General features: G+C 37.0%; 3 protein-coding genes and 1 long non-coding RNA gene across 5 annotated transcripts; 1 reads left to right on the forward strand and 3 right to left on the reverse strand.

The window, feature by feature from the left end:
* The first annotated feature begins 537 nt into the window (after positions 1-537).
* Positions 538-4064, forward strand: LOC116208708 (ras-related protein RABA4c-like). The gene is made up of 2 exons (XM_031542257.1): positions 538-1175; positions 3280-4064. Exons 1-2 carry the CDS (start codon positions 949-951, stop codon positions 3728-3730), a joined length of 678 nt encoding a protein of 225 aa, XP_031398117.1. The 5' UTR covers positions 538-948; the 3' UTR covers positions 3731-4064.
* A 648-nt stretch (positions 4065-4712) lies between these two features.
* On the reverse strand, positions 4713-10695 carry LOC116208692 (chaperone protein dnaJ GFA2, mitochondrial). 2 transcript variants are annotated; one of them, XM_031542248.1, is made up of 17 exons: positions 10356-10695; positions 10130-10239; positions 9771-9845; positions 9363-9448; positions 9130-9213; positions 8983-9021; positions 8579-8674; positions 8160-8204; positions 7984-8071; positions 7788-7852; positions 7633-7707; positions 6252-6324; positions 6026-6117; positions 5864-5935; positions 5580-5685; positions 5262-5328; positions 4713-5124 (listed from the first exon to the last, which is right to left on the reverse strand). In XM_031542248.1, exons 1-17 carry the CDS (start codon positions 10403-10405, stop codon positions 5028-5030), a joined length of 1320 nt encoding a protein of 439 aa, XP_031398108.1. In that variant the 5' UTR covers positions 10406-10695; the 3' UTR covers positions 4713-5027. The 2 variants fall into 2 exon arrangements, with proteins under 2 accessions (XP_031398108.1, XP_031398100.1); XM_031542240.1 differs by having other exon boundaries at positions 10130-10229; positions 10356-10694.
* Positions 10696-15696: 5001 nt separating this feature from the next.
* LOC116215374 lies at positions 15697-16270 on the reverse strand. The gene is made up of 2 exons (XR_004158457.1): positions 16023-16270; positions 15697-15937 (listed from the first exon to the last, which is right to left on the reverse strand). It is a non-coding gene; the product is annotated as an uncharacterized LOC116215374 (long non-coding RNA).
* A 380-nt stretch (positions 16271-16650) lies between these two features.
* Positions 16651-20505, reverse strand: LOC116215363 (O-fucosyltransferase 20-like). The gene is made up of 6 exons (XM_031551047.1): positions 19531-20505; positions 19050-19218; positions 18313-18402; positions 17762-18045; positions 17404-17662; positions 16651-17273 (listed from the first exon to the last, which is right to left on the reverse strand). The coding sequence occupies exons 1-6, from the start codon at positions 20169-20171 to the stop codon at positions 17049-17051; spliced, it is 1668 nt and encodes a 555-aa protein (XP_031406907.1). The 5' UTR covers positions 20172-20505; the 3' UTR covers positions 16651-17048.
* Between the last annotated feature and the right edge of the window lie 4417 nt (positions 20506-24922).

Genomic DNA, 24922 nt, shown 5'->3' on the forward strand with positions numbered 1-24922 from the left:
CAACTTTACGATTCAACCCAAAAGTATACTTGAAATAGTCCACCGTATTATTGTTATTAGTTTTATTATGTTATTTCTTTTCCCATTTAATATTCTGTTCCTCCACGTGAAAACGTGGAGTGCCAAAAGTTGAAAATAAAATTGAGTTATACTTTTACAGGGTTTTTAGCACTCTGTTCTAATTTATAAGAGCGTTGAGTTTCGTATCCTATCAATTTAAATTTTGGATTGTAAATAAACCCGAAACTTTTTTTTTTTTTTTTTGGTAATGAAACTTAACGAGTATGAAGAAAAACTTGTTTTCGAAAATGAAATGAAATAATTTAAAAAAAAAAAAGAAAAGATTTCGTTGACAGAGAAGAAATGGAAGAAGGAAAAAAACCGTTTAAAAAAGAAAGCTTAGAGAAGGTCAAGCCCCGGCCGGCGGGGACACGGCAGGGCAGGCAAATATAGGCAAAGAGGCATGGGAGGCACCGCACAACTGGACTCAAAGTCAAGTCGTCTTCTTCTTCTTCTTCTTCTTCTTCTTCTTCTTTCTCTTTTCAACCAATGTAAATGTAATGTAATGTAAATGCTCGATGAATTATTGCCAGGCACAGGCAGTTTGTTAATAAACAAAACAAAACAAAACAAAACAAAACAAAGCAAAACAAAATCCTCCCATCATCATCGTGCCGAAGACTCTCCGACAGCCTCTTCTCTTCTCTTCTCTTCTCTTCTCTTTCCCTTTCCCTTTTCAAAGAAAATCCTTAACCCCATTTCTCTACTGCGATAGAACCCTAGAATCCCCCCATCCATTACAAAATCATTTCGCTCTGGATTCATTCACCACTTCTCTCGCTTGACCCCTCGGTTCTCTCTCCTTTCCCTCTCTCACAATTCCGGCTGGCGACCTACCGAGTGATCCTATCCTTTGATTCGCTTCGGGTTTAATACGACCAGTGGGCGATGTCGAACTTGTACGCCGATTACAATCAGAAGATAGACTACGTTTTCAAGGTCGTCCTCATCGGCGACTCCGCTGTTGGCAAGTCCCAGCTCCTCTCTCGTTTCTCTCGCAACGAATTCAGTTTAGATTCCAAAGCCACCATCGGTGTTGAATTCCAGACTAAAACCCTCACCATCGATCACAAGACCATCAAGGCTCAGATTTGGGATACTGCCGGCCAGGAAAGGTACGTACCCCGCCCCGCGCCCACACACCTCCACCCTCCCTCTGCCTTTTGCTTTCTTTTTCCCCTCTTTTATTTTAGTTTTCTAACTTAGCATGATGATTCACGATCCTTTGCTGCACTTTGCTTCGTTTGTAGATTGATTTTAAGTTTTCTCCTCATCTGCATGATTGATTAATGGTGTCTATATATATATATGTTCAGGAAAGTGGCTAGTGTTTTGACTGATCATCCATCTTAATCGAAGATTTTCATTTCCACCACCCTGTTTTTTTTAGTCCCTGTAAGATCCTTAAGATACTATAATAATGACCGGGACATCTATTTTTCCTATCTCCTCTGAATATAATATAATATGACAATGTGGAGCATCCTGAGCATGGATAAGGAATAATAATGGCTATGTTGAAAATGAATTTGAGTTGAATCATTGGTGGTGGGCTAGGCCGGGAGATACTTATAAGAAGAAATTTTAGGCAGGAAAACATCTCTAGGTTTCGGTAGGGACTAGGACAGTTTTGTTGCTCTGAACGAACATGTCACTCTTCCAGTGTCTGGAGTGCCCTCAGGGCTCATCGCTTTTGACATAGTGTTAGTTACCTCTGCTGCGGCTTTTAGCACCTCGACCAAATTTGGTTGGGCTCAAGTGGACAACTGAATCTTGCGTGACAAACCGTCTTCTTTACCTTTCTTGTGGCTTGAATGTCGAACAAGGTGAGGCATCTGGCCAGATAAAAGAAGACAGTTGTAAATAAAGAATTTCTTAGGTGAAAGTTTGATATATAGACTTGTGTTTGGTTTAATGGCATGCCACTCAGTATTACCCATTCTTTACTAAGATGGTCACCCTAGACAACTAACAGTGAGAGATTTATGGGTTTGAGCTCACTGGGCAGTGTTACATTGATGAAACAGAGAGATGGCTACTCAGCACGCAGTAATTTTAGAGGATGGTTGGATGGAGAGATGCCTCTCAGTAATTAGGTCAGATTGTTGGGCACAATTTCAACTTGATAGGATTATGCTTATTAATCTTCTGATATTGTTGGGTAATTCAATTTACCCAAAATGGTATTATCGTCAGAGCACAGATAACTTGCTTTTGGAGAAAACTAGCGAAATACCCTGCACTTTGCAACAGTGGGCGATTTCATTTATTATATCAAAACTCTCCTCAACAATGAGTGAAATACAATTAGTTCATGATATACAACTTTCAGCTGATATTTTGTAAAATTTTAAACCATGTTTATAGAGTTTACTATATTAATAAATTAATTTGAACTGTCAAAATTTTTTAAAAGGTTATTCGAATTATTGTCTTTAATTTGAATGACTCATATTTAGCAAGGAAACATGGTTGAATCTCTGTGATACTTATCAGAGATTAACTACATGAAATTAAATATAAATAGACTCATTTAGTTTGACAATATAGAATTTGATACAGATTACATAGAAATATATAGATATAGAATAATATTTTTGTCTGAGATATGCACTAAGCCATTTGAAAGAGTTTTTTTGCTGAATCAAAGTAATTCTTAAGATTCCATTTTCTTCTACTACTTTTGTGAAAGATATTCAGGATAAGTTTACGTATTACTAATTTTCTATTTCTCTATATTAATACTTACTTAATCATTTCTCATTAAATAAACACAAGTATTGGTCAGATAGAGATTGTTATTGTCCTGACTCAACTCTGTAGTTGATATAGATGTGTAAATATGACTAAAAAATCAGTAACAAACTTGTAATTCGCTGAAAAGAGTATGTTGTCACAACTTTGTGATTTATTTTGAAGTGTGTATTTTTTCATCTGTTTTTACTTATTGCCTACATAGATTGGACCTATTAGGTATATAGATGTAGACACAGATATAAATATACAGATGATCTGTTCTGCAAGTGAAATTGTATCATATCTGGCGGAAAGGAATGCTTTTCTCCTTAAGTTTCCTAATGGTCCCATCTCAAATCACTTTCTTAGTGGTTGGAGGAACTGCAAACTGCAAAACCAGAGTTTTGCCCAGGTTGCTATTTTTCTTTGGGCGGGATGGCACTGTTTCGCCATTGTTTGTTCACTTGCCTGTCATTACTTCAGGTATCGAGCAGTCACAAGTGCGTATTACAGAGGTGCAGTAGGAGCTATGTTGGTATATGACATAACTAAGCGGCAATCTTTCGATCACGTGGCTAGATGGTTGGATGAATTACGGAGCCATGCAGACAAAAATATAGTAATCATGCTTGTTGGCAACAAGACTGATCTTGGGACCCTTCGAGCGGTGCCCACTGATGATGCCAAAGAGTTTGCCCAAAGGGAAAACCTCTTCTTTATGGAGACGTCAGCCCTTGAGTCCACGAATGTTGAATCAGCTTTCTTGACAGTGTTGACTGAGATATACCGGATAATCAGCAAAAAGGCTCTTGTTGCCAATGAAGAACTAGGGTCTGGAGGAAATACATCACTCCTCAAAGGAACCAAGATTGTTGTCCCAGGACAGGAGCCGCAGCCGCAAGGGAGGAACATGAACTGTTGCACGTCTTCATAAGATTCTGCTGCTGCCGGTGTCCCTCCAAATGCCTTGAGTAGCACAGCTCTCAGTGCTCTACACAGCTTCCGGTTCTTGTCTGGACGTTAACCTGAATTGCTTTATATCTCATACAGTCCCATACTTGTCTTTACTGATAGCTTCACAAAGTTTGCACGGCCAAATTGGCATGCAGGGTAACCAGAGTTCCTTCCGGTAAAGGAGGATTATTGGCTTGTAGAGTCTGCAGATGTTAATTAAATGATGTGATGGATTGTGCATTACAAGTCACTTAAATAGTTGATTGCTACCACGAAATTTGCCTTCAGTTTCCAGTATTTCATTTTCTTCTAAAGGACTGAAAGACCCAATTCTATGGTATTTTTCATCTGTTTATCCATTGATATTGTTCACTCTTGGATGTTCCCCGCCGCCCAAAACCACAGTATGACCCTATGGCGTTGGTGTTGGCCACGGGCCGCACTTTTTTTTCTCGGACCACACAATTAGGCGGGTAACGTAGACATGTTCTGAGCGTGAGTCACGTTTCCAGGGCCCATGCTAGATGTGAAAGAGAAGGAGTACAGGCCCTCGTCCAAGCTTTATGACAAGAATCCGGCCTCATGGGCCAAGACTCATGCTATGTTCAAACTGCACTTACTTCGACCCAGACCAAGCTGAATCCATGGCCTGTATTTGGGCACAAACTTGAGACTGGGCTCAAATTCGACTGAACAAATGACTAAGCTCGGATCGGTCCAGCGTTGACTCGTGGTAATGGGCCTTGAACTGGACCTAGACGCAACGGGAACCTCATTACGGCCCACATGTAAGCGAACCGGGCCTATTACTGACACCCTTGCTAGGCCTCCAAGATAGTGCGGGGGGACAAGGCCAGGGACCAGGGCAATGACAAGGCCCAGGACATACAAGCCTAAAACTCTTGTTTCAGCCTCAGGCACGGGCTTGGACTTCGACCTTTTGCACTTGACCAAGAGGTACATGCATATATATGCGCGTATAATAGTTAAAGCTATATATATTCGTATACACATTCAATTAGCAAAGCCAACACATCACGGCCTTGAATAATAATAATACAGTAACTGCTTTACGGCTTATGATATGGACTACTAGCTTGCCTAAAGATATGACATCCAGAAAGAGGAAAAAGTTTTTATAAATAGAGATACTCCGCCCTACAAAATTGCTAAGGCCTGTCGGCCACAGTTGATGCATCTCCACATGTCACCCCCTTTAAATCTTCATGAAGGAGAGATTAAAGGCAAATACTAGGCTTTGAGTTGTTCGATTTATATCAGCCAGAGGCGCCAGCCGCGGCACGTTTGTCATATTCGCCTTGCTCCTCTTTTGCAAACTCTTCAAGTAACTCCCGCTGTCTCTGGGTGAGGTTCCTGCAGAGATTGGTTCAATAATAAGATAGGACATTTTTGACAAAGAAAAAAGCCCTCTCGATGACTTCTTCCCTCTGTCCCAGTACATGGTATTTACTAAAACCACCCATGTATAGGCCAGAATAAGCAAAACTCACGTGGGAATGCTGACATTGAAGTGCACATACTGATCACCAAATGAGACGGATCCCCTCGTCTTGATTCCTGACAAAAACCAAGAGGGAGAAAATTGCTCTGAGTTAGAAAGAGCAGAATGACTGAAAAAATGTTTAGGAGCAACCTGAATCATGATTAGAAGAACACATATTTCTAAAGGCACAATTTTCGAGGAGCTTTGTTCAGTGAGGAAGAAAACACATTATTATGTTACACTTAAAGGTATCCCACCAAATAAGGCCGCCCAGTCCTATTACTCAAGCCAATCAAATCTGTCCAACAAACGCTTGCTTTCTCACCTTTTCTCTTCAGAACAACCTTTTGACCAGGTTGGGTGCCAGGTCGAACCTTGAGTACTACATCTCCCATGAGAGTTGGAACTTGGATGGTTCCTCCTAAAATTGCCTGCTCACAAGCAATCCCTCAAGCCACAGTACATAAAAACATATATGATATATTACCATGCCATATATAGAAAATACAAATTATTGTAAAATGAAGAACAAAAATATTTGATTTTTCTTTGAATGAGATCAACTAATATTTGCAAGAAAACTAGCAACATTAAAAGAGAAAAGATTACCTGCGTGACACTCAAGACTGAGTCTACATGAATGTCAGCACCTTCTCTGCGGAAAACAGGATCTTCTCGCACCTGCAGGAGTCAGGAATATGTGGTTATGCAACTCAAACAAGGAGAAGCAACAATCAACCAAGAGTCCACCGCCAATTATTTTGCAAGTACCTTGATGGTGACATAAAGATCACCAGGTTGGTTTCCATCTGGGTCCGCTCCACCACTTCTATAAACTTTCATAGTTTCATTGTCATCTACGCCTGCAAACAGTAATACCAGATATGACAGACAAGATTGGGAATGCTAACCAATCACAACAAATCATTAAACAACAGCACAGCAGTCACAGGAAGGAAGAGTTGTCACAATTATGCTTTGACATATATAGATATACCTGGCATGATATCCAACTTGACTGACTTTGATCCCATAACAACTCTCTGCCCCTTGCATGACTTGCATAAACTCTGATGCCATCAAAAGAATGTGTATTTAAATAAGCTGAAGCAGAGGAACTATACAGCCAGTAGAAACTGTTCAACAGAAGAAATATAAATGCAACCAATATCCTCAGAAAATTTGCGAATAATGACGTGTAAGCAGCGGCACAACTCTTTTAGTTGCAGCATCATTTATACTCAGACCTAAGTAATCAAAGTCCCATAACAAGAAATGCGGTGTAACATCATATACGTTTGCTTAGCAACATATATGCCATGTGCCCGATGCATATACAAATATAAATCTATTCAAATGTACAAAAAGGGAAACAATAAGTGAGATGATATTATTGGGAAAAATCATCCAACTTTCCCTTCATAATGACAATATTGACAAAAGAACGATTTTCCCCTTTTTCCCAATAAGTTAATAAATCTCATTTATGAGTGCTCTAAGTAAAGCAAAGAAAACCACCATTTCTTAGCAACTCCCAATATGCCTCCCTCAAAAAAACAAATCAAGAGGTTGTCTTTTGCACCACATAAATTTAACCCCGACAAAGATTTACCTAAACAAAAATTATTTTCATCAAAAGACAACCCTCTATATTTAAACTTTAGAATTGCCCGGCTTTCCTGAAATGATATTCTAAAAAGATGAATGAAACTAGTTGCCCTCCACAATATGAACAAACAAATACAGGAAAGACGAGCTAGAAAACTCCTGAAACTCGCCGTCAGAAGCCCAAAGAGCCACTGGAAATGCCAAGAATTAAAGAAATTCATCCACGAAGAGCAATTGAGATTGACAATAACTAATTTGGAGAAACAGGACTTTTTCCTGGCTGAGGGTGCACTGAGCTCTAAAACGATTTCTTCAACAAAACTTTTCTGCTAACAATTAACTTCAACCATGTGCACAAAAATTTCTCAAATGTTTATCTCGCAGTTCAAGTGCAAACTGGTCTGTACCCACTACCATGAAATCCAAGCAGTGAATCATAAGCACAAGCTCCTCAGCATGACACCCGTCCCTATTATCTGGACCACTTGGATACACGGAGACTTTCCATGCTTGTAGGGGGATGAATCACAACAGTCAATTTAAGGTACTGTTTGGGGTAATGGACATGAGTCAAAAAGGGGTGGGTCACATCAAGAAAAGTCAATTCTCCTCAAACGATAAAAATAAATATAAAAAAATTGGCCGCATATTTTAGTTACAAAACACAATGCAATTTCCATGCAAACCAGTTACATAAAAATAATCTAATCTATCCCCCGAAGCTAGAAAATATGCATGAAACAAAGGCTGTGCATGCACAATCAACCTACCGATACTGTTTTTCCAGATCCTCCACAAGCAGTGCAGGTTTGCCGAATACTGAACATACCTCTTTGGATATATGTCTGAAATGAAGGGAATCATATGTCAGGTATTTCAATAACAGGTGTCAGGATAGCAATTACATGCTCCAGGAATAGCTAACCTCTCCTGCACCCGCACAGCGTCTACAGTTCTCAGGCTTCGTTCCAGGAGGTACACCAGTTCCACCTGCAGATAAGGAAAATAGATATTACCACATAATCTACAACTGCACAAGAAACAGTTATTTGTACAGATATCAGTACGAAACCAAAGCAATATGAGCGTATTAAAAGTTCCATCAAGAAGAACATACATACCACAAGCTTGACACGTTAAGGGTGCTTGAAATGTAACTGTCTTGGTACATCCTTGAACAGCTTCCATGAAGGATATCTCGACAGCAACCTACACATGGCAGGACATGTTAATATTAAGCTGCCAAAGACAAGATAGAGAGAGAGAGAGAGAGAGAGAAGTATGGAATACTGCAAACCTTCACGTCTTGACCGCCAAATCTTTGTCGAAACATATTGAAGATCTGCTTCCATCAACATCATCCAACAAAAATTCAGGTTAGACATGAAGCACATAACTCACATAAAACTATCCTATGTGAGCACAATAAAAACATGTGGTGGGGTATATTAAGGCTGGAGATGCATGCTACTGTATAAACTATCTATGAAAAACAAAATTCAATATATCAAGGCTACAAATAGGCATATAGATAGAAAAATTTCCAATAACAGGGCGCCACCAGAAATAGCTTCACCGAGTAATAGTAGCTCCTATGTACCAGACAAGCCATCGTGAGACTTTCAACAAGAAATAGAAGTGGCAGATGCTAAAACAATAAACGGATAGTAATCAGAAAGTAGTGCCACTCAGATAAATAAAGATTAAGACCATTACATCGCCATTGAAGATATCTTCAAATGGATTACTAAATCCATGAAATCCAGAATCAGAACCTGGACTCCCTTGTTGTTCAAATGCTTCATGGCCAACCTACAAATGCCCAAAATTAAATTTCTCAGTAGAATTAAACCAGAATGGAAGTTTAAGCCAATCTAGAAGAAACAGAATAGCAAAAATTAAAGCCACATTTATTAAAAACATAAATCACTGAACCAAAAAAAAAAAGAGCTTTCTTCAAAATAATAAAGGAAAAATAACAATTGAAATTAAAACATGTAAAGGCTCAGCATAGAGTAGATAATATATCATCCCTACATGCAAATCAACTTTGTCCATTAAAAGGTATTCTCCAGCATAGTTGCAGCATCAACTACTTAGTGAGCAATGGGCTTTGGTACCTGATCATAAAGTTGTCTCTTTTCATCATCTTTTAAAACCTGCATAAGGAGACCAGAAAGTATCACAACAGTTGAAAAGCATGATTCAATGCCATATGCTATAAGACAAAATTCAATCACTGTGACCCAGAGGGATGGAGCACGTACCTCATAAGCTTTTGAGACTTCTTGAAACTTCTTTTCAGCCTCAGGATCATTCTTATTTGTATCTGGATGTAGCTTTTTGGCAAGCTGAAAAATACACATGAAAAGTAATTGATAGGAGTTACCGGATGGAATAACACCAGCTATGCATCAAAAGAATCCCCCAAAACGCAAAATATCCAGGGATCCCAGAAAAAAGGGAGTTGATTAACAGTGACAACAAGGCATGGACCTACCCCATAATATGCTTTCTTAATTTCGGAAGAACTTGCATTCTTGCTCACCCCAAGTATGTCATAATAATCTCTTGCAGACATAAATGCTGGACCAGAAGCAACACTGAAGTCAAAATAAATACAAAAAGGAGCATGTTCAACAGAGAAAATGGCATAAGAGTTCCATATGAAATAGGCCAGCAAATGAACAGCACAAAAGAGTCCTTGTATGTGATACATTGGGACATTTTGCAGTCTCCACACTGTTATTTTTATATATTTTGAGTACCAACTCTTATGAGACCTCTCGCATGAAAAACAAGAACAATACAATAAACACTAGCGGTAGGTAAAGACAGAAAATGGACTGCATAGTCAAATGCACCCAAATGGGGAAGGGAGGGAGGGAGGGAAGGGTTATGCTGTCACCTGTGCTATGAATTGATCTTGATGAAGTCCAACTGGCATTTGAAGAACCCAAAAGAAACAGGTTTTTCAGATTGCCTGCACGAGAAAATTGATGAATACACTGGCAAGCGACATATATAAAAGGCAAACTTACTGAGGAAAAAATCAAACAGGACTTGCCCCTAATATAGAATAGAAATGCAATAAGCTACCCGGAAAATTTGAATTGGCTTGCAAAGAAAATGAGCTCCGTAATCTTAATTGCCGGATCAAATTGTTTGGAATTGACCACCACTCCAAACAAAAAAAAAAAAAACAGAGAATTGTGGTCCGAAAAATCCCCTGCGGAAAACTTATCAGTATTAGAAGATTAAAAGTACCGGTCGTGGAGGTAGGGGTACGGTTGCCAAAGATGCTTCGTGAGCCTGCAACTGCCGTGGAGAAACTCCGATTCCCCTCTCCGCACAGCGAATCATATGCCTGCGAGTTTCTCCGTCGCCCAGGACGAGAAGGTACATTTTCAGAATCTCGCACGTCTTACGAAAGCCTAAAAAATGATGAGACACAAAATAGAGGGAAATGGTGCGAGAACGAGAGAGGACATACGGGGCGGGGGAGGGGACGGCGGGCGAGCCGGTGGAGAAGCTTGGCGCCATGGGAGCGGACCATTGGTGTGTCCCTGCGCGAGAGTGGGGTCTGGCTCTCTAGTAGGTTAAGAAAATCAAAGTAGATTAATTAAGGTATGGATGGGTAATTCTGGCGAAGGGGTTTGAGTGGGGGGAGATTGGATCCGGAACCCAAGGGAAACCCTAAATTGTTGGATTAGAATGTTCTAGGCGAGAGGAGGAGGAGGCGGCGGCCGCACTGCAGCAGCAGCAGTAACAAAATGGAAAGGGCACGACTCGGAGGAGAGAGAACCGACGGTTTCACTTTCTTTTTCTTTCAATACTAGACGGTGATCCGCATGGGTACCGCACGTCTAATTTAAAAATAAACTTTCAAGAAATTCTTTAATTTATCGATTATTGGTATTAATCTCGTCATTCCGATTGATTATATCCATTTATTTCCCGAGTTTTTAACCTCAATCATGTACATGGATCCTTCATAACAAAAAAGAAAAAGAAAAAAATATATATTTATATGTAATGCCAATACAAAGAGAGAGAATAAAAGTGATTTCGTTAAGCGTTATTCTTGACTTTACCAGAATCTGTCATGCGTCACTTTTGACTTCTCTAAATTCTGTCACGAAGCATCCTCTCAACTCTTGTTAATGCAAAAAAATTGATCTTCATGTGGAATCTTCCATTCCCTCTCTAATATAAGAATTGATGGATTTCAAAATTAGTGCAATATACGAATAAATATAATTTTATAAATTCAATTTATTAATTATTTTCATTTTGCAATATTCGGTTTAACAAGTAAATCAATATTGACTAGAATTTCTAAAAAATATTCGCCAACATCAAATAAACTCAAAGATTAAAAAAATATAATTTATTTGAAGAATTCGTATAATTTAAAAATAAATATAATCTTTTCAAATTCAATTAATTAAATTATTTTGTTTTTCCAATTTTCAATGTTACAAATGCTTGATTACATTCTTGAAACCATAATTGGAATATTTAAAGGCTATTACAAGTTTTGTGTTAATATTAAATCCACTTAGATATTAAAAGTAATGTTTATGAATTTATTAATTAAAAAAGGATATTGAAATATTTTTCAAAAATTTTCACGCAACTAATTTTACTTACATTATTGAAATCGCGAGGACCCTAGGGAAAAAAATACGAGTAAATTAATCTAAGAATTCGTATGGTTCAAAAATAAATATATATTTTCAAATTCGATTAATTAGAATTGGTTTCTTTTTTTCATTTTCCATTTCTACAGATGCTTAATTATACTCTTGAAATTGTAATTGGATTATTTAGTTAAAAAACAATGTTGAAATACATTTTGAAAAAAAAAATCACGTAAATAATTACTTACAAAAATGAAATTGTACAATGTTCTGAAATATTTAATAACCATTACATGTTCTGTATTAATGTTAATTACACTTAGAAATAAAAATGATGCTAAAAAGAATTGATTTCTTTAGAGGTTAATAAAACGAATGGAATAAATTTAGTTTCTATATTTATTAAATTTGCTTTAATTTGAAACATTTACAAAATTAAATTTAACTTACCTTAATCCAACTTTACTTTTTCATCAATTAACAGTACGACCATTACTTGTTTTATCATTTTCTTCGAATTCTCTCTCATACTTTTTCTTATTCATTTTTAAATTAATTTTTCTATACTAAATTCTCGTAACTATTTAATGCTTTTTTCCTCAATTTTGATACATTTTCTTCAATTCAACACTATCATTACCTTTTTATCTTCTTTTTCAAATTCTCTAATCTACTTTTCCCAACTACTTTTATCTTCATCTCTTTAAATCAAACTAAATTAAATTAAATCAAACTTAATTTCGTTATCAAACGGTATGTTGAATTCTATGAGTAATTTACTTTTCAATAAGCTACGAGTGCTTTATTCTTTTTTTTAAAATTCAATTCCTTGAGCTTAAACATATTCTTAAAATCAAATTCAATTTTTCAGTTTAAAAAGAATATTGAAATATTTTTCAAAAATTTCCACTCAAGCAATTTTACTTACATTATTGAAATCGCAATGACCTTAGAAAAAAATTATACAAGTATATTACTCTAACAATTCATACAGTTTAGAAATATATATATTTTTCAAATTCGATTAAATAGAATTAGTTTTTTTTTCATTTTCCAATTCCACAAATGCTTAATTATAATCTTGAAATCGTAATTAGATTATCTAGTTCAAAAGGGATGTTAAAATACTTTTTAGAAACTTTTTACGCAAGTAATTACTTGCAAAATTAATTGTAATTATAAGGATTTTTGGAATATTCAATGACCATTACATGTTTTGTATCAACATTTATTACACTTAGAAATAAAAATGATGCTATGAGAATTGATTTTTTTTTTCGGTGTTGACCATTGTCTCCGAAAGCTCAACTGTACCTCGACTAATCCAGTCAAGTCGTGTCGGCCACTACGGGATAAAGCTCTCATAGCATGAATTTTTTGCGTTCACAAGGACTCGAATCCGAGACCTTATTTAAGCGGAATAAGCGTCGAACCGCTTGAACCAACCTACATTGGCTAAGAGAATTGATTTCTTTAGAAGTTTGTAAAACGAATGGAATAAATTTAGTTTTCGTTATTATTACATTTACTAAAAGTTGAAACATTTAATTATATGAGTGGTTTACTTTTTAGTGAGTTACGAGTGATTTATTCTTACACAAAAGATATATATCCAAATATCTTCTAAGATTTCGATATTGAAAATTTAGATTCTTTTTTATAAACTAAAAAGTTTAATTATTACCTTAATTTGAATTAAATTAATGTTGATAAATTAAACAATTTATTTTTTATTATTTTGACAATTATTAAAGAGTTAATTCTATAACTATAAGCTAATTAATATTTTTAACTTTATAATAAAAATATATAAATTTTTACTATGATAAATAATCGTGTACAACGTGCGGGTGAAATAGCTAATTCTCATAATTATGATAAATAAAAAATTAGAACCCTTGTGGAAAAAGAAAAGGACGGCACGTTCTTTTTTCTTTTCTTTTTTTTGGGTGCTGTTGTTTGATTATGGGGAAAGAGAAACAAATTGAGAGAAAATAAGGATGTTGGAGAGATAATGAGTGGTTTTTTTTTAAATTACTCTTTTGGCCCTAATTCAATGGCAATTTAGGGTGAAATTATAGATATAGATATAGATAGACATTACTCAAATATATTCTTTTTTTAATTGATAATATTGTGTGAAATTATAAAGGGAGACAGATTTTGATGTAACTTTTATTTTTCGAATTTGCTCATATTATATATAATTCAATTTATAAGAACCATAAAATTGAGATTAAAAAGAAAAATTTTATAACTACTAGAGCATGACTCGTGCAATTCTTGGAATCAAAGATAATTCCATATTGAAAATTGTAGCCGCTTAGGTGAGATGTATAAATTATTTTTCGTAATATGAATTGGTAATTTACACAAGCGCTACACGCGAACTTTTATATACCAATTTCGCTGCAAATAATATAAAAAAATAGAAAAAAAAAGTGATTTTACAGTGCATTAGTTGTAGCCGCTTAGGTGAGATGCATAAATTATATTTCGTAATATGAATTTGTAATTTACATGAGCGCTACACGTGAACTTTTATATACTAATTTCGTTGCAAATAATATAAAAAAATAGAAAAAAAAAAGATTTTACAGTGCATTAGAGGTATTGTACATATTTTTCCCTATATCGATGATAGTTCAATTCATACCCAAAATAAATTCGATCATAGTTAAATTTATAAAATTCATGCATTAACTCTATAAATATATCTATCTATATCTAATTCTATATAGTAAAATGAACTACACTTTACATTAAATACGATCACACTACATAGGGTTAATAGTCAATTTGTATTCATATAACATTAGTAACTGCTCTAAATACTAATAAATATCGTTTATAAATGTATTTCTCAAAATTATTATATAGAATTCACCCAATATTATAAGTGACACGTTCATATTGATAGAATAAATAATTATGAAAATGAATATCAAATAAGTTTTATCAAAAATCTCAATTGAATAAATATAAAAACTTATCATAAGCCACCCAGGAAAAGAAAAAATTTGAAGCACGCCAAAATAAAATTTTGAACATTAGATGTAGATATATGTGATTATACAACAATTATACTTGAAACATCATCTAAAAGACTAAAACGACAAATAATGTAATAAACAAATATGAATGATAATAAGTTATACTCGAAAATAATTAATTTAGCACATATATAAATTATCACAACACACTCATTATATAAACTTACAAGAATATCAAAAATAAAAATTTTAGGTTTGAAGATAAGGATTTTTAATTGACTATTTCAAAAAATTTCTAAAATGCATATTCAAATGATATATTTTTAATATATCTTTAAATTATATTGGTAGTTAAGTAAATATACAATGCACATTAAATAAAATAATTAGTTACATTTAAAGGGTTTCCGAAAAAAATAACACATGATACTAATTCTATGAAGCCAGGGTCATATAAAAAGCAAAATAACAAAATGAAAGTAAGAATATAACAAAATGTTATTTTCAAAAAATGAAATTTACAAGATCAAATTTGTATACATGCTCTTAGTGAATTTGCATATATTAACGATTAAATAAATACTTAATATACACCGAAAAACATAGTAATAGAATTGGTAGCAAAATAGTCGCGAAAGTACTTAAAATTAAACTAATATATTGGGGTAATTATTCGAAATATTTTATTATTGTTGAAAATTCTAAAAATATTAATAAGTACTGTTAAAAACAAAAACGTGCATGTTTTTATTTTTTAATAATATATTATTTAATAAATTACTCCGCACGTTACGTGGATAACCATCCAGTGTATATAAATATGTGATAGATCTTTCATTGAATATATATATACATATATTGTGTAAAATAGGTATTTTTATTTAAAGCACACATAATTTACCCCAGACCGCCGACGAGTCCATCGGCTGACACAACTACGACATTGCCGATTAGAATATCGGCCACACAACTACTGGTTGAAGAAGCACCGCTTATCAACCAAACCCACAAACAATAGGTGATAAAATCACCCCCCTATTTTGAAGAACCTAACATAATAAACCGCACATCACGCTGAGCCCGATCACAACCATATGATTCCTAGCAGTTCAAACCCAACTCAACACAGTCCAAGACAACCCATACACAACACATTACTTTAACAAATCTGGATCACCTCTATAAGGACACCAAGAGGGGCACCAAAACAAAAGCTTGGTAGGTGTCGGACTACACCGGTAAATCATCGATGGTCAAAGTCTGAACGGCCAAAGTTTTTTAAGCTGAAACGGTAAGAGGCAACAATAAGGGGCTCCAGAGCCATTCACGATAGGGACAGCATGGCGAGCCTAGGACTTGAGCCGAATCGGTGATGGCCTACATGGAGATCCGAGAGTGATAGACCGGGATGGAGAATCAGCAGCAGCGTGCGGCAGAGGCTGGGCAGTAAAGGAGGGGTAAAGACATCAGCGGCAGGAGAAAGTGATGCACACAGAGGTAAGAATTAAGATAGAAAGGACCGACCAGAACAAGGATCGATGAGATCAGTGATCGATTGGAGCATGGATCGGTTGGAGCAGGGAAGGGGGAGAAGAAAAGTAAAATCATGGACAGAGAATGACTTAAAGTGTGTTTGGATTCGCAACAATTTTCAACTCAATTCAACTCAACTCCACTTATCTTCAATTCAACATCACAATCATTACTTTTTTATTTTTTAAATATTTTTAATCATTCAATTCAATTTTTAATATTAAATTCTCTTAACTATTCATTACTTTTTCACAATTCAACAATACAATCATTATTTAATCATTATTTTCTCTCAATTATTTATTACTTTTTTACACTTTTTCTCATAATTCAAAAATACAATCATTACAAACCAATTAAAAACAAAACTCAACTCAACTCAACTCTCAATCCAAACACACCTTTAGTAACGCAAGAGGATGGGGGGAGAGGGTCGGATCAATGGGGAAACACACCTTTAGTAACGCAAGAGGATGAGGGGAGAGGGTCGGATCAATGGGGAGAAGGATCGACCCCGGAAGTGCCCAGCTTGAGCCAGATGCACCTGTGGCAGCAGCCAAAGGGTGGGGGCAGTTTCCTTGGTTAGGGTTCAACCTCATAACAACTGTACACATTTCAGTTATTAGGACTGTTGTATGTGTATATATAATGATAACCGTGGGGGTAGCAATACTTTAATACTACTACAAAAGAACGGCTTCACAAAGAATAGTACCTACAAGATCCTATAGGTTTCTCCAACAATGAATAAAAGAATATTTTGTGACTAAAGAAAAAAAAAAAGAATATTGCCGCCTAATACTATATTTTCCCTATGATAAAATTTGCAGAACCCGCCTGGCTCTCCTAATCAAAGGTGCCCCACTCTGGACTGAAAGGCAGTCTACATGGCCATCATTGCCCTGTCATGCATTCCACGGGCTCAGTTCCAATGAATCTGCTTAACACTTTCGGAATTTCCAGTCGAGAATTCTGATCCCCCTTTAATTGATTGTTTGTCGAAGGCTTTTCGTGGTTTCATGCCTCCGCATCGTTGCACATGCACTCAGGGACAGGGTACTTGGTAACATCTCTCCCGGCTTTGCTGGTCCTGAGTTCCGGTTGGCCCAGCGAGTCTCGGTGCAGTTCTCTTATGATTCTGTTGAACTCTGCTTCAGGAACCGACGAATTCAAAAAGTAAGGAAGCATCTCCCTCTTGTTCGGGGTTATGTACTTCTTGTGCCCTGCATAGGCCCTCGATCCCTGTGATTTCAATCAAATAGTTACAACCATCAGACTGCATTCTTCTTCTTTGCAGAAGTAAACTTTCCTTGCACCACTGGCACTGACAAGAGATGGATGATGATAGTAGTACTGAAAAAGGAGTAATTACCTGAATTGCATGGCCCATGTTTCCACCATGAGATGGCATGAAGACATCGCTCTTCTCCGAGACTATGTAGTCCAATGCAGCCAAAGATGAAGCTTTATTTGCAAAAGGTTCTAATTCACCGGGCAGAGCGAGATCTTCCTTGTTGTAGAAATGAGGGAAGTCCTTTGTCAACGGTTCCAAGGCTTCTTTCCCACCCAGAGGCTGCCCCCCTGCCCAGTATATTCTTGCCTCCCTTGTGGCTCCAAGAGCTTTTAGCAACCTGGGGAAAATTTAAGCAGTTAGCGTAACCATACTATCAAAGCAAATGAGGTATAATACTGAGAGGTGCTTTGTTGTGCCAACGAATTTGAATGCTCACCTGGTGACCTCCACAGAATTGAGAGGGCAGAGGCCAGCAAGTTTTCTGTCATGGTAACTCATGTTTGACCTAGCTGTCAGAAGCTCGGGTCTCCGCCTCCGCTCCCTATTAACCATCTCGTCATACTCAGGGTTCAGACCAGGGAGACAACCAGTCCTCACCCACACATCCTTCTCCATTCGCAGATGTAAAGCTAGGTATGGTCCCTTGCTCCGCATCCTCTTCGCGAGACTGTTACCAAGTTCCAGAATGGGCGGAGCGAATCTCAAAGCATGAAAAGCCACCTATAAAAAGAAGGTGGAAGAATGGGATTTTAATTATTAGTCAATGGATTGTATAACTTAAAGCACATAACAAGTACAGAATGGAGTGTTTCACAGTACATGAATATGCTTCAGAAGTAAGAACCATCTAATAGAACTAGCAGTCAACCGGCTGTGGATTTGGCCAAGTAGTCTAACGGTCATGTTGTCAGGGCATTGACACAATTCCAAGTAAACAAAGAAGGAATCAAGGTCAGGCAAGCTACTGAAGAGCTGAAGGTGGGGTACCTTGCACCGAAGCTTTTGAAGATCCGAAGGAAGGTCCTTGGAAAGCCTTGAATCCAAACCGCGTAAAAGCATAACACCTTCCCTGTTGAGCTGCATAAATTAGGAGAGAAAATCAGCAGGATCCTTTCAGCACTCATTGATAGATATAGGTACCAACAATAGATAGATTGGAAACAGATTTCCAAACAAGCGAGACAAATTAAAGTGATCCGAAGCTGAAACCAGCAATTTGAAATGGTCATTGCCATCCAAACTATAGGGCCAAGCCATTACAATGACCAACACAAGATGCAATAATCAATAAGGACAGCTATCGTTAGCAGACTGGGTGCAGCCATGACCAGGTTTTATACGTACCAATTTCCTATTTTAGTTTTTTTTTTTCTTTTCCAGGAATGTGTAAATACAAAGAATTTAGAGAAACAGTAACATTTCCACGGGCCCAAATGTACCAACCGATAGGGATTTGGAGCAACCAGGATGTGGTTGTGGTGGGTCAGGTGAAGGGTGTCCCCGAACATGGTAGAGACATACACACAGCTGAGAGAGATGCCACCAAATTCTCTAATCCCCACATATTCTCCCCAATTTTTCTTGTGATTTATGGCCTAACACACACACATATATATATATATATATATGCACTGACTGCAGTGCTGTGCCAACGTAAGCCATAGCTTACTGCCTAACCTACCTAATCCTTAAAGGCAAGGAAGGAAAACTAATCAGCTGCTTACCCGTTTGAGGTACCGGGAACGAATCCACTGCGGAGATACATGAAGTGGGGTCCTTTTCTCCTCAACCGGCCTCGTCATTATATGCGTTGATGGGAGTGATGAGACTATTCGCACATCATCAGCGAGGACCTTCTTGAAGTGCTCCAAATCGAAAATGTCCGAGAACTCGCTGCAAACAAACAATCGAGTCGAGATCAATATCCAGGCATGCCAGGCAGAAACGTAAGTGAGGTCGCCGGAATCGGAAGATGCAAAATATTTGCCTTCAGCTCAGCTAGCTTTGCTTGGTATGCTAGTGGCACCAAATTAAAGTAAAGAAAGAAACTGTTGTATATTCTATTCTAGCCATTCTCCAGTGAGTGACTGAGTGACTGTTTATTGTAGTTGTAATGTAGCTCAGCTTAAGACTAGACAAACAATTTATTTAGATTAAAAAGAGCAGCTAAGCTATGCTTTTCAGTTTTTATGTTTGTTTGTTTACCTCTCATCGCCCCAGATGACATTGACTTGCAAGATGGGGACGACCAGGGCGGCTCCGAGGATCCGGGCGATGACGACGGCATCCACTATCTGATTCCTCTGCTGATTCATTCCACCAGAGACCACCACCATCAAATACTTCCTCCTGTCCTTCACTATCCCCTCCGTCCCTCTCCTGTACTCTTGGCTGAACCGCAGGCATGGCCGGTACCCCATCCCGTCGGGCTGCTTCCAGAGCTCCCCCTCCATTAATAACTCGCTTGGGGCGAACCCCGGGAGCATGGGGCTTATAGAGGGAAGATCTCCCTCTCCTTCTCCCTCCGAAGGCTGCTGGGAAGTCAGAAGGGCGGCAGTATTAATAGGACTGCAGGGGTAGGGAGAGAAAGGGATGAGATTGAAGCCGGATTTGAGGATGCCGAAGAGGGAGACGAGGAAGAGGGCCAAGAACCAGAGAGCAGGGCAGCTCCTGGGCCGGCAGGAGCTGAGAAGCCTGGTGAAGCTGAAGCAGCTGGAAGAAGAGGAGGACTTCTTTGGGGAGGAGGGGGAGAGGAGGAGGGATTGGAGGGAGGAGGAGTCGAGGGAGTTGATAATCTGAGATGGTACAGAAATGTAAGCGACCTTCTTCTTTGGTTTGGCCATCATCGGAGAAACTCTCACTTTCCCTTCCTTCACTTGGTTACTGCTATATGTATGTATGCTGCCGGTGCTGCTTCTCTGGGGTCGGCTCTGGGCCGTGCTATGGTCTTCGTCTTCTTCTTCAAACAGACACAGAGGAAGGAAGGGAGGGAGGAGGCAGAGCTTGGAGTTGGGAGTTTCTTGACTTCTTCTTAGCTTTGCTTTGCGCGTTCACTGTTCAATGCGGTTTTTGGTTGGCTTTCCTAATGAGATTGAGTTGTGAGAGCAGACAGGGGGGGTGAGAGAGAGAGAGAGAGAGAGAGAGCAGAACAGAGCACAACTGGCGGCGGGAACGCGAAGTCTGACCAATGAATGAATGACTGAATGAATTTAATATACTTATCGAGAAAGAATGAATGAATTGAAAACTCTCTCGGCCCCCTCTCCGCGTATTACTATTATTAATTATATTAAATAAATATTATTCACAAAAAAATAAATATTAAAAGAACTGAAAAAAAGGAAGTAAGGTAACCCACAAAATTTTGGTTGAGGGTTAAGCAGTTTTAATTATGTAAGAATAAATATATAAGTTCGAATTCCGAAATAAGTTTTGATATAATCTTTTAAAATTACAAAAAAGTATTGTGTCCCATAATTTTAAATTATAAAAAGAAAAAAAAAAACCAAAGGTGAGGAAGGGAGAGAGAAAGCGCTCTCTGTCTGTCTGTCTGTCTGTCTGTCTGTATGGTTTTGGACCATTCCGCAGTTTCCCCCTTTCTTTTTTGCGTCTCAGTCTCAAATTTGAAAATCGAAAAGAATGCATTGAAATCTGTGGCTTCCTCCAGTCCAATCCAGAATTGCTCTCTGTTTTTTATTTTTTATTTTTTTTGTCTGGGGGAATGAATTAACTTTATTATTATTATTTGTATTTTACAAATCAGACAATAAAAAAAGAAGAAGAAAAGGTTACCCTTTGCCTCTTGACGTTTCGGCCCTTCTTCCGCGTCTTCCTCATTGTCTAGTAATAAAGTGCATTTTGCACTTCATAATAAAATGACTACCAAAATGGTGGTCTATCATTTTTTTTTGGGTAAATAATATCACACAACATAGTTTCTAAAATAATTTCACATCATATTTTCAATAATTTTCATGACATGTCACGGAAATTTTTTTAATTTTCACCACACACCATATCGTTACTTTCCGTCCAAAATTAGATTGAATGGTAACATTACGATATTTTCAAGGATAATTTTACACCAAAAAAAACTTGAGGGATTTAAAATGAAATAAAATGAAAATGCAAATAAAAAAAGAGAGAGAGGAAAGGGCTGAAAAGGAGGGGAAGTTGAACCTTAAATATGAATTGAGGCTGCCTTATTCATTTTACGTCTAATTTAATTCAAATTAATTAAATTGCGAAATATGTTTGAATGACCTTGAGTTTGAACCTTAAGTTTGTACGTAATACAAATATTTGAATGCAAATTAATTCAATTGCCAAATCTCTTTATCACTTAGAGCATTTGTAATTGGAGAGTCACTTTAACTGTCTCATTTTTCATTTCGAGACACCACATTGTGCCACGTCACTCGAAATGACCTCGAGGAGAAATTGTCCCTTTCTTTCACAATGGAAAGGCCCATTTTGGGGCCACTTATCACCCCCCATGTTTATTTTATTTTAAAAATTTTATTTACATATTTATTAAATAATTTTTTTGTTATGCAATTTAATTTCGGATTTTAAAAAATAATTTTTTTAGGTTTTAAAAAAATTAATTTAAGAAATTATAATTAATTCGGTTTGAATTAAAATATTATATTAATTGACTAACAACAACGTGTACTTAGGCGTAATTTTCTCGACCTGGGTTGCATGAACCGCTTGTTGTTGTGGAGTCATTGTAGAGATGTCTGCCATAAGGATTGCATAGTCATTCTCCATTTCCTTCTCCTTGTTAAAATTCTCGATGAAAGACATTCTCCTAATTACTTGGGTTTCGAGTTTATCATAATTTTTCGAGGTGCCCGACGTTTTGCTTTTCCCATTAGCCTTCTTCTTGGCTGCTTTGTTGCCTTGTGGACAAACTGAAGACTCCACAGAATCGTTGATGGGGTGTGTCTATTCCGAATTTATTTAAAGATAATAAGTATGGCTCGGACGCACTTGTCTTTATTCTCTCGTATCCTCCGCTATAAGTGAATACAAAATTTATCCATTTTGGATGATCCTTGAGTCTAGGGTCTCTTGAATCTGCATTTTTTACCCTTCTATCTCCTACCATATTCTTCATGCGCCAGCTCTATGACACTATCATGATTCATACCGCTGTCTATTTCAATCCGCCCAATCTATGCCGGCATCGAATTTTTTACTCCCATAATTGATATGTTGCCATCGTTTCTTCAACGCACTAACATTCATGTTGATCAAATTGTTGTTGCTTTCTCTGCAATATTGAACAATTCGATTCTAATAGCAATTGGCCTTTTGGCCGGTACCGACCGCACCATCGGTTGAGACATTCAAATATGCACTTATGAGGATCTTGTCTTGCTCCTAGCTTCAGTGGAAATTCAATCCCTGACCATCTTTCCCTCCATGTCTCCCACCATTTTCAAGTTCAATGACGTCATCTTCGACGTTGATTCCCTCTAAACCAACATGGCCGGACATTTGAGAAATTGGTGAACTCATAGGCGTTTGGGGAGATTGCTCAGATGACCCCCCAGATCAGTGAATTCTGATCCCGAACCACCAAATTGTGCTTGAAATGGCCTCGAGGATGTACCGGCATTTGCGATAGGGACTTGGAACTGAAAGGTTTGTGGATTTTGGGGGATGAATAATAAGGAGCTTGAGAATATGAATCATGTAAGTTCGAGTGGTTTGGATTTTGAGGATAATATGGATGTGGAGGGAAATTTGAATTTTGCTAGAGATTTGGATTTTGAGAGTCCAAATATTGGGAATTTGGGTTTTGAGAAGAATGATTTTACAGGCATTTGAGAATATCGTCGATATTGATTTGATTTGGATCCATCTTGAAATTCAGAGGAGAAAGAAATTTGTAGGTGAAGGATGTTGGACTGTGGTTGGTATCTATAGACTTGAAAGTTGAATTTTATTTGCAATTTAAGAAAAGTAAAAAAAAAAAAAAACTTGCAAAGAACCGTGCAATTAAAAAAAATTGCATAGAGCCTTTGAGAAAAATAAATACAAAGAGCATGGCTCTTTGCATTTTTTTTAGAGTAAACTAACAAATTTTTTTTAGAAGATTAATGTTATATCAAATCAGATATTAAAAAATTTGGACTTTAACAGATTAAGTGTACATCAAATGATCATTTTTTATGTTTGTCGTCTTACTTTTTTTACACTAATATCGATCTTAACATATTAAATGTACATTATATTGCTCTTTCAGTCAGAGGGTTCCATTGAGTTTTTAACGGCAGGCGGACGGAATGAGTAATTTGATGTACATTTAATAGGTTAATGTCAAAATTGATGTAAAAATACTTTTAAAAGTCAAATATGATGTAACATTAATATCTTGACGGACAAATTATTAGTTTTTTTTTTTTTTAGGGTTTGGGAGTGGCAGGCTTGGTGGGTAATGCCTGCACGTGGCATCCTTCGATTTTGGAGCACGTCACTTATCCCCCGGTCTAGGAGTTGTCAGGTCAACAGCAACTAGGCTGACGAATTTGTGCCCCAGCAGATGCTCTCAGAATTTGCGCGTTCTTGTGGTTTGACAATTGCGTTTTTCTTTCTTTTTTTTTATCCTACAAGCAATCATTTCTTCATTTCTTTGAGACAGTGCAACTTTTTGAAAAATTATATATATACATACCATTCATACGTAAGAAAGAAATTAATTTCTAAATATTCGTTTTTGATATTATCCTTATCATTACATAAATCTGGATTTATTATTTATATTACAAACCGGACAAGAGTGGAAGTTGGTGTGACATTCCTTGTCGATTTTACCAATATTAAAATATCATAATTGATTACTATCCATTAAATTATGGGTAAATTAATTATTTGATTGTTTTTATTACATGAGCATATTGAGAGAGACTCATAAAAAAACCCTAATAAAAGGATTGTCCTCAACGTCCTTTTACCACAATTTTTTAGTTGAATATTGTCCTCATTCTTTTCTATTTGCTTCACACTTGGTGCTATTATTGTCAGTTAATGGAAATATGCTGATGTGAAATTTTACTCCAATGAAAAAATATTTCTTACAGAAAATTAGAAATGTTTCAAAAATTTGGAAGGATTAAGAAGTTGGGAGGCGTCATCCGTTGTATCCTCTACGGAAGGAGGCGGTGGGATCTCCCCAAGGGCTGCTACCACCCAAGCAAGATCACTAACGCCTTCTTGGGGGAATCGACGACCTTGAAGGGGGACATATGACAGAGAGAGAAAGTGGGGACCTTAGTTCTCGAAAAGGGAGAGGGGTTCTCGCCAGTTGTCACCTCTTCCCCTTATATATGAAGTTGACACATTCCAAAAGTCTACCGATAACCTTGTTGGGGGGTAGTGATAGCCGGTGGTGAGACCCCAATCACAACCTCCTTCTCTCCCTCCATCTTCCAATCGTTCACGTTCATCTTCTCCTTTAAAAAAAATTGTTATTTTTATTTTAAAAATTATATTATTGAAATAAAAATAACGCATTGGTATGTTTCAATAAAAAAAAATACAATAGGACCAAAAGGGAATAAATTAAAAAGATCGAAGAACAATATAT

The sequence above is a fragment of the Punica granatum genome, chromosome 1 (genome assembly GCF_007655135.1).
Source record: "Punica granatum isolate Tunisia-2019 chromosome 1, ASM765513v2, whole genome shotgun sequence".
Classification (NCBI taxonomy): Eukaryota; Viridiplantae; Streptophyta; class Magnoliopsida; order Myrtales; family Lythraceae; genus Punica; species Punica granatum.